General features: G+C 33.5%; 1 protein-coding gene across 1 annotated transcript in view; it reads left to right on the top strand.

The window, feature by feature from the left end:
- Positions 1–10,612, top strand: part of LOC107686720 (thiamin pyrophosphokinase 1-like) — a 94,509-nt gene that overhangs the window by 21,626 nt on the left and 62,271 nt on the right. Inside the window, exons 3-4 of the mRNA XM_016483826.1 lie at positions 3,583–3,653; positions 8,014–8,088. Coding sequence (XP_016339312.1) covers positions 3,614–3,653; positions 8,014–8,088 — 115 coding nt within the window. The 5' untranslated portion in view covers positions 3,583–3,613. The remainder of the gene's footprint in view (positions 1–3,582; positions 3,654–8,013; positions 8,089–10,612) is intronic.

Here is a 10,612-nt window from a genome sequence, read left to right as displayed (position 1 = left end):
ATCCATCCATCCATCCATCCATCCATCCATCTATCTATCTATCTATCTATCTATCTATCTATCTATTTGTCTGCCTGTCTGTCTGTCTATTAATCTATCTGCCTGTCTCTATCTGCCTGCCTGTCTGTCTGTCTGTCTGTCTGTCTGTCTGTCTGTCTGTCTGTCTGTCTATCTATATCTATTTGTCTGCCTGCCTGTCTGTCTGTCTATCTAACTGTAGCATTTTTACAGTCTTTTACCGTTAAATTCACGGTCATTTTTTACAGTGTAGGAATTTTATTTGAAGCAAGCAAAAAAAAAAAAAAAAACTATCATTCTTCCCAGAAAACTATTATATGACTTCAGAATGACTTTATGACTTTCACATGGAGAAGCATTAACTACACAGAGCCGTTGTTCACTGACAAGCTGTGCAAAACATGCGCAAAATATGACCGTGATTTTGCGCAGTTTGTCAGTGAACAAAGGCTCTATGTAGTTAATGCTGCTCCATGTGAAAGCCCGCACGTGATGGAGATTTACCGCTGATTACAGAACCGGATTTACTGACAAGATGCGCGTTAAATATCGCATGCGATTTATCGTGCAGCCCTAATAAAATGCACAAATTTATGATACAGTTATGGGGCTTTTGCAGCTGATTTTGAAGCTGGTCAGCTCCAGCCCCCATTCAATTGCACTGTAATTGCATGGGGGGAAAATACCAGATTGATTCAAACCATCTCTAGTGTTCCATCTCTTTGTGTTCCACTGAAGAAATAAAGTCATACAGGTTAGAAACAGCATGAGGGTGAATAAATAATGACAAAATAATACAATAAATAATAAGGGTGCACTGCTCTTTTAAAGGAGAATTTGTTAAAAATATATAAATGAATTTGTTTCTTAATCGGAAAAGATTTGGAGAAATTTAACATTACATCACTTGCTCACCAATGGATCCTCTGCAGTGAATGAGTGCCGTCAGAATGAAAGTCCAAACAACTGATAAAAACATCACAACAAGCAACCAATAATCAGCACAACTCCAGTCCATCAATACATGTCCATTCATGGAGCAAGTGATGTAATGCTAAATTTCAACAAATCTGTTTCTGAGGAAGAAACAAACATCTGTATCTTGGATGGCCTGAGGGTGAGTAAATTTTTACTTTTGAGTGAACTATTCCTAGGCCCACCTGCTTAAGTTTGTGAGTTTCTGGTGCAATCTGTTTTTGACAGCACTCTACTTTCATCAATAGTGTTGTGGGTGTCAGGTTGGATTAGACCCTTTTAGTTGCTATGTTGATCCATTTTGGCAGAGTGTTAGGGATACACCTCTCTACCTGCATTGATCTGTTGCTCTCAGCAGGATTGATCCAAGTAATGACATTTTGCACTGTCTGTTGAGTTAATAATTATATATTTATCTTGCATATAATTCTCAAAGTGGTTTCCTCTCAACCATTGCTGACATAAACAGCCAGGATAAGGTATCTGTTTCAAAATGAAATCAACAATCAGTTAAATTCTTTTTCTGGTCTTGAAACTTGAAGCTTTTTAGTTTATGGTTTAAATTACATGTTTTGTCAAAACTTTAGCTGTTCTCTTGTGGAAAAAGAAGTACACTTTAGTAGCTATATTTTCAAAAAGAGTAAGTGAAAGTGAAGTGAAAAAGTGAAAGTGAAAGTACTTATTACAGAAAGAATTGAATGTAATGTTTTCGGACACTCATGTTAATTGCAATTAAAGGAAAATCTTTTATAGTTTAAATTTGTATTAAATTCAAAATTAGTGGAATTTCGAGTGCTTGTTTGACCGAATTAAGTAGGACTTAAATACCTTTACATGTAATTTCATAACTTGAATTTGAAATATGGTTAAAGAGTCCTGACAAATTAAACAAATTTAACTAAAATCTACTTTAATTTCTATTGAAACTTGTAAGTCATATAGTTAAATATATTTCTAATTACACATTTGTAATAATGAAGTTGTAATTTAGTACATTTAAAGGTTACACTTTATTTTAAGGTTAGGATTAAGGTTTGGCTTAGGGCTACTTGCATGTAATTATGCATAATTATTTAGTTATTATAGTTATTATTATAATTTTCTATAGTAAGTAGATGTAACGTTTAACAAAGACACCTTAATATAAAGTGTTACCCATTTAAAATATGTGAACTTTAATATCAAACAACACATTATAGATAAAATTATAATCATGCTTTACATGTGCTTTAGTATGTTAGTTAACTCATCAAAACAGTTACTTCTTTAAAGAATGACAAAAGATTATTAAACATTATGCAAAGTACTGTAAAGTAAAACTTAATTTGACATTATTACAATATGCACTTTTCTAAAAGTGTACTTAAGTGTTTTAAAAACAGTTCTGAAAGTGTACTCTCTTTAAGTGCACTTAACTGGTCTTTTATTGCATTAATATTAGGGCTGCACGATTAATCGAATGCGATTGTCATGCGCATTTTGTTAGTAAAGCCGGTTCTGTAATCAGCAGTAAATTATCATCACGTGCTTTCAGATGGAGCAGCATTTACTACACAGAGCCGTAGTTCACTGACAAGTTACGGAAAAAAATCGCAGACGAATTTATTGAGCGATTATGAAATCGAATAAATCGTTCGCGATAATAACAGCTGTTTGCATAGCTTCTCAGTGAACTACGGCTCTGTGTAGTAAATGCTGCTCCATCTGAAAGCATGTGAAAATACCACATTTAATAACATGTTTTTACTCCAAACTCACTTCATAACATCAATCGAGTGTTTGAAATAAATCCTTCTGTGAGATGATGTGGCTTCTTACACAGAATAAGGCACGCAACATATTTCAGAGTATTCTAAGCAGTGATAAAGGCATTGCATTATAAATATACTTTATTTTAATGAAAATTATAATAATAAGAACTCAGATAAACCGTATATTGCCGTAGTCGTGTGTTTATTTTTTGGGTTTCTTCTGCAAGGCGTATTTGGAGTTTCAGCGCGAAAGCGCCCTCTGGCCTTTACTGCTGATCACAGAACCTTGATCCTGTTTTGACTTTTTGTACTATTTCCAGTGACCAAGCAATAATACAGACGTAACTGCTAATGTTGTGTCGAAAATGTATTAACTTTTGTTTATTGAACTGTTGTATATAAGCAACATCACACTCGCAAATGTGTGCTTGTTGTCTTTTCTTTTTTTAAGTGGGAGCCTGGGAGGTTCTTGGGATGAATAAACTGAGTAAGTGTAGGACTGGAGACCCTAAAGTAAACTAGTTACATATTACAGGGGGAGAGCATAGATAAGTCATATAGGAAAAGTGTGTTCACAGGACAAAGAGTTCACGTAGGCAAGGTGGTGAGTGATCTGATCTTCTTAATAGCTGAGCATTTGTTCCATTTATATGTCTAATTTTAAACACTTTAAATGGTTTATAGTGTTTTAGTTTTCAGCGCATCTCTTTATCTGTCATAATAGAAAGCTGTTGTTTTGATTAGAACATCTAATTTGTCAGATATTCACTCTACAGAAACAAAGCCTTTTTTGCTGCCTTTTAATATTGTATATGTTTTTCTTTATTTTCCTCTACAGTTGATGAATCCAGCTTATTAGAAACACAACCATGGATGAATTCGCTCCATTAGATTGCCTTTTGCCTTCAGGTATTAATATTTATTTTAAACTCATTTAAAAGTCTGAATGCATTTATTCTCGCTCATGCATGCATTTACACTTTGTCCCAAAGAACATAAACATAGTTAATACATTTATCACAGTGCAACACAGTTACACTTCAAATGCTTTAAATTGGCCACTTTGCATGTTCAGTTATTTTAAGGTGCTATATGTCTTATACATTCCAACCTCATTTGAATTAAAATCTTTTATTTTCAGTGTTTTTAATTCACTACAGCTAAGAATAAGATTTTAAATGGTTTCCTGTCCGTCATTTCTGTATAAATTATGCACCTCCACAGTGTTTATTCAGGTGTAATTATTTTTTTAATCATTTACTCGGTTTGCACAGATGAGTCTACACCAACACAGGCATATTGATGATACCAAATGTCTGTTTTGCATATTTTACACACAACGTGGTTTTCTGTGTGCATTTTTATTAGATCTCTACAAATAGTTTTGGTTTCTTTTAATATATTACCTTAAAACTTTGCTGTTTACTTAAGCAAAAAAAACAGGAACTATTAAAACCAGCCAGAAATTTCAAAGGTCAGGCAATGCTGGCTGGTTGTTTAGTATTTAGTTTTTTAACAGGATGGTAGAAGCAATTTGGTAATCAGCTAATGAATCCAGTCAAGTGTACTTTCTGCAAAAATGGATAACAGCCCCCCATGCAATAACTGGACAAAAAAGACACATTTCTAAAAATCGGAGAGCAGTCTACAGCAAAATATCAGATGTGTTCTGGAGGTTTTTTTTTTTTTTTTGCTCAAAATTATATCCCTGTCTGGGTAAATGCCCCATAAATACATGACCAGAAAGTAAGTAATCAGGCTCTAATGATTGGCGAAGAATTGCAGCCATGCTTTCAATGTGTCTGAGATTGCCTGTGGTCATTACAGTAATGAATGCATTCTCAACGACTAACATATCAACTTTTGTCCTGCTGTTAGCTTCCCTGCAAATTTTCACTGGTTAGGTGGTAAAGAAGGTTCACAAGCTAACCACTGTACCGCTGTATACCACTTTTGCTCTGTATTTCACCGCAAAACCTGTCTTATTCACAAACCGCAAACCATGCTTTTTAACCAGACATAAAAAGCCTCAAAAAAGTGCTGCTCTTTAAGAATTCTTAAAACAAACTTTATGTTATCCTCAATGTTATCATCATTGTAATTAGAATAACTTTTGGAAATGTAAAGAGCAGTTTCAGATGTAGACTGCAGTGCAGTATTATTTTAGCATTATTTATATACTAATATTGTGTCTATATAAAATTATATAAAGACCTTCTGTCACAAAGATTAATTATTTGTGTGTAAACATATTTGGCATATTTCTGATTCTTATTCTGATTGCTATTTTGAATTAGCTTTCATTTTTATATTTTCAGTTTAAGTTTGTTTTAGTAATATTATGTAATTGTCATTTGTTTTTAATTAATAATCATTGATACTAATCAATGTTAATTTTATTTTTTAATAATTCTATTTATTTTTAATTTATATGTAATAAAATTTTATATGTAGTTATTGTAGTATTTCAACTTATTTTGTTTCAGTTAGTTTAGTCGAAGTTTTTTTAAGTTTAACTTTTTCATTTAATATTTATATTTTATAACTATTAGATGAAACAACACCACTCCACTAGTGGAGAACAAAAGATTGCATGCATTATTATATGTAATAATGTAATATGTAGTGTAATGTAATGAAATAATTATATTTAGTTATTATTTTGCCATGATTGCAAAATCAAATTTTTTTTATCAAGATCTCAACTTAAAAGTTTTTTTTTCTTGCTTTTACTGTAGAACTATTGTTAGTGTACTTGCTGTACCTAATTTTTATACCGTTTTCCCATAAGGTCTACATACTCAAGAGATTTCAAGACAAAAGACTCATGAGAACAAAAATTCCCTGGAATAGATGGACTCATGTGACCTTACTCTTCTCTGAAATGTTCTATATAGCCCTTCAATAAAATGAAGACTGAAGACATGACCCAGATTTTTGACCTAGTCCAAAAATACGCCATTCTCGATTCTCATGTCTCAGCGTGTGCTTCCAATCCTTAAATTCATACATATTCAATATTTATATTTAATAGAAGGCTGTTTAGAATAAGAAATTGCGTTTCATGTCCTATTCATTCCAGTTTGTGAACTAATCAAACCCAGCTCGTTTATGTGTTGAATTGCAAATTTGTTGTATCCCAATGAACAGCAAGCTCTCAGCTAATTTGGTATATGATCATTTCTGTGTATTTCAATTGATAATTCCCAAAGAAAATATTAAAATGCGGAAAATGTCCTTGGTGCTCTACTAAAAGTTTGTTCTGTCAAAAATTTAATTTACCAGAAGAGGAGATCTGAAATGTGAAAAACCAATGTGGTATAACTGTTGCAAAATACAGATGTTGTTTCTTCTTGGAGTTGTCTACCTTTCGCCACTGCCAATGGTGTTGCGATAGCTCTCATTCATTTATACACAGTGTTTGCAACTCAGGACCTTGATATTTTCTCAGTCTGTTCTGCAAGATGTGTTCTGTGCACAGCTGCATCAGGATACCTGTGATTTATTCAGAGAGAGTTTTGACACGTACACTTTGTACTTCACTCATTACATTTGCTCAACCTGTGATGTTGGTTATTCTTTTCTTAACAATGTGCACTAAAAAAATCAATGCATTAATGCAGCTGTATGTCATTAATGCTGCCAGCATTTATTAGCCATGAAGAGATTTTGGGATGTTATTCAATTGTAGCATTGTGCTGAACGAAGAAGCGTCTGATTAGCTTCATGTTAAAATAACTATAATTAAAAATGTGTGAGCAGCTTGGCTCTGAAATGTATCACAATTAAATGTGTGAACCCATGCATTTGGGAATGCTTGGAGCTCTGAGATGCCTTACAGAACATTATCTTGAAATATTAAAAACACTAAGTTATGGAGTAATCGCATTTCGTTTTCTCCCATAGAGTGTTTCAGATTGTATAGTTGGATCAGTATGTGACAGAACGTGACTTATATGTTCCAACTTTTTTGTTGGAACTGTAGCCAAACGGTTTTTCCAAATTTTTTATTGTACTGCCTCCAAAATTCTTTTGTTTATATAAAAATATGATAATATTAGGGTTCGTCTCCAACAAAAAAAGAAATAAGAAATAATCTTTTGCTCTAAAAAATTAAGTGAAAGATTTTTAATGAATTCTTTCATTACATTTGAGCACCTCATTTCTCGTCATTACAGTCTTTTATTCGTTTATTTGATTGATTCGTTCATTCGATCGTTCATTCATTCAAATAAGAAAGATTTTTGAAAGATTTTTAAATAATTTTTCCATAACATTTAAGCACCCCATTTGTCATTACTGTCTTTTATTCGTTCGTTCGTTCGTTCGTTCATTCATCCAAATAAGAGATTTTTTAGGAATCTTTTTATAACATTCAAGCACCCCATTTCTCATTACTGTCATTCATTCATTCATCCAAATAAGAAAGATTTTTGAAAGAACTTTTAAGCACCTCGTTTCTCATTACTGTCTTATATTCATTTATTTGATTGATTGATTCATTCATTCATTCATTCATTCAAATAAGAAAGATTTTTAAAGAATATTTTATAACATTTAAGCAACCCATTTGTCATTATTGTCCATTATTCGTTTGTTCATTCGTTCATTCATTCATCCAAATAAGAACGATTTTTGAAAGAATATTTTTATAACATTTAAGCACCCCATTTCTCATTACTGTAATTTATGTTTTCATTCATTCATTCATTCATTCATTTGTCCAAGTGAATAAATAAATATGTAAATAAAATTTAAATTTAATATTTCTGTTTATATATTATGGGAGCTTATACATTGTGGTGGAGTGTTTTGCTTTATTTATTTATTATTAATTTTTTTTATGTTCTTTATTGACTATTAATTGATTTTCTGTAGTATTACCAAGAATAAAAGTGATCTTCTACATTTAATATGTGAAATAATATCTGTAAAGCTGAAATTGCTTTGTTAATATTACACAGTTTGCTTTACATTGCTGCACATAAAGTACATCTAGCCGTTGTGGAAAAACCATCAGAATTTGTGTTTAGGCAATTACCAAAGGCATTAGGCTCTATTATCACAGTTATTTCTCTTGCTGTTTTTTATTAGCTGCTTCTATTTAGAGCTGTATCTCACCATATGAAACCAAATATTAAAATGTGTTTTTCTCAGTTTCACACTGTAAATGGGAGGACTGAGACTGCATCATAACCACAGGATGCTGTTGAAATATAGCTGCCCATTAATGTTCACTTTCTGCGTGTTTCTTTTGTTCTTTCACCAGGAAAACAGAGGATTTGCTTGGTTATCATAAATCAGCCGATAGATGAGCGGTACTTCCATGTGTTGTGGAGTAAAGGTATTGATTTTGTGATGAATATCACACATCGCCCTATCATTTGATGCTTGTTTGTACTTGTCTGGATTGCTTGTGCAGTGGAGAATGGCAACATACCTGGCACAGAACTCTCTTGAAAAGGTCGGACAGGCCTAATTGGTGATATATAGGGCCACTGTATGCTATAAAGCCCCTACAACCCATAATGCATTAGTCATCCTTTCGATTCCCCACTGGATGATCTATGATTACATAACTCTTCTGTTTTCTGTTTGTCTTTATAGTGCCGTGTGCTTTTAAGGTACCTTTATTTGTTGATCCCAACCAGTTTTCAATTGCAGCCTGAATAACAGCACTTGTAGAATTGTAGATCATGATTAGTTAAAGGTTGTGTCTCAAATGATGCAATGTACTACACACTACGCAGTCAAGACCATGATTGTCAGTGTGCACCAGTGTTGTTATTGTTAAGTAAAATGAAAACTATTAAAAATCATTTTTGTTAATTGAAATGAAACTGAAATAAAATAAAATATAACTATTCAATCTTAAAAGAACTTAAAATTATTTTGGATGCGATTGAGATTAATCGTTTGAAAGGCATAAAAAGGCAAATTGTGTTTCACCTACAGTGTTTTAGAGATGCCTGTCAATTAAAAATGTAATCATATTCATTCAATGATTTTAAATTAATTATTCAAATTCATTTTATATAATCTTTTTTTTTTTTTTTTGCTGTGAAACAACTCATGATAATTCATTACATCAGACATTACATTAGTGAGGCAGACGAGTAAATAATTTAAAAACATACATTTTTTTCTTCTACCAAAGGTTTGGGGGCATGATTAATTGCATTAATTTTCCTATTGCATTATGTTTTCATAATTAATTGGACTAAATTTGTGCGTTAATTTGATTGCCCTAGTTTCTTTTTTTTTTTACAGGATTTTTAGAGCTATCAAAGCCCTTTCAGCAATGCAAGTCAAGAAAAAGCTTTTTTTTAATTAATTTTATGCATTTTTTGTGTCTAGTGTAGACTCTTCCCTTCAAATGGTTGCCGCTTTGTTTTTATGCAGGCGAGAGTTTGTCAACTATATTGCACTAGCTTTTGTTGGTTTCAGAAGTTGGAACTCATTTCAAAACTCTTGATCATGTAATTCCTCTGCCCTTGCATCAGAGATACTGTGCATTTTTCATGCGGCTTTGCTCTGGAGGCAAAGCAGGTGGGTGACGAGTGTGTTGCTGGGAGCAGGGTGAACATATTCAGATGGTTTTCCTTGAGGGACCGGGGCAGGGCGCTCCACCCCTCCTCGAGTGAGCCTCAGAAGTGCAGTCCTATGGGCCCATGGCACCACCAGTGCTCTAGGACTGGATGATCAAAGACGGCTCTTTGCAGATACCAACACATTTTTGGATGCTTTGCAAAAGTCCTTTCAAAAGTTCACTTCTTTCTTATTACAGTTGCATTATTAGTACTGAATTTAAAACTGCAAACAATTTGTGCCTCTCAACCACCGAGGAAGTGACGTACTAGTGGGTTAGAAAATGCATGCTATGGGCCTTAAACAATAGCTGCCATGCTTGATTTGAAACTAACAAACACAAGGCTGAAAGAAATGCAGTTTGTTCATTATGTTGTGGCTTGGTACCTGTGTGTCCATCATTTTTCATACTTCTGCGTCAAATTAAATATGGCAGCTACTCTCATTGGGTTTATTTCTGTTTTGTACACTACTGTTCGAAAGGTTGGGGTTGGTGAGCTTAAAAATAGCTACATTTGTTTTAGAAACAAAAAACAGTAATAAAAGTTTTCTGTTTTAATATATATTTAATATATCTTTTTTTATTTATTCCTGTCATAGCATAGCTGAATTTATGGCATAATATTATTGTGGAAACCATGGGCGTCATTGGGGGGGGCAATTGCCCCCCCCAAATTGTTAGTAATGGGGAATCCCTGATGTCAACCCCGCTGCAGCGCATAGCCAAGCGCTAAATACCCTCAACGTGTTTTTGCAGCGTTGAGCAATGTAACCAATCACAGACATATCTTTTGATTTCTTGAATGCAATGGCCAATCAGAAACGTTTTGTCAGAATTCACTCACCGCTGAAAGCGCTGCAGTTTTTAAGTGCAGTTTTGCACGCTCGTGAATCATCTCCTGACTAAGTGCAGACGTGATGTAAATAAGAGATTCATTGTGCAGTTTAGAGAGCTTCATTGATTATAACGGATCTTTGTAAGATCGCGATGAACGAAGATGAGTGATGTTTTTTAGTGATAAAAGGAGTGTGCTTTGCACACTTTCTATCCATTCAGAATTTGTAGGAAACTGTGGGTAGAAAGTTCAGCAATGAATGGTGTGCGATTTATGACAGAATATAGTCCCACAACTGATCGTTTATTATTTCCTCACATGTCTCGCCTTTGGTAACAAACATTCAAAACGGAAACATTTCAAGTGACATGGGAAAAAGACACGGAAAACTTCAGTGAACATCAGAAAAGCAGCGTGCACATTTCTGGTTCAAAATGAAAGGCC

Source organism: Sinocyclocheilus anshuiensis, unplaced genomic scaffold (assembly GCF_001515605.1).
Source record: "Sinocyclocheilus anshuiensis isolate Anshui unplaced genomic scaffold, SAMN03320099.WGS_v1.1 scaffold990, whole genome shotgun sequence".
In the NCBI taxonomy this organism is placed as follows: domain Eukaryota; kingdom Metazoa; phylum Chordata; class Actinopteri; order Cypriniformes; family Cyprinidae; genus Sinocyclocheilus; species Sinocyclocheilus anshuiensis.
Note: the sequence above shows the minus strand (reverse complement) of the source record. Positions and strands in the feature narration are given on the sequence as shown.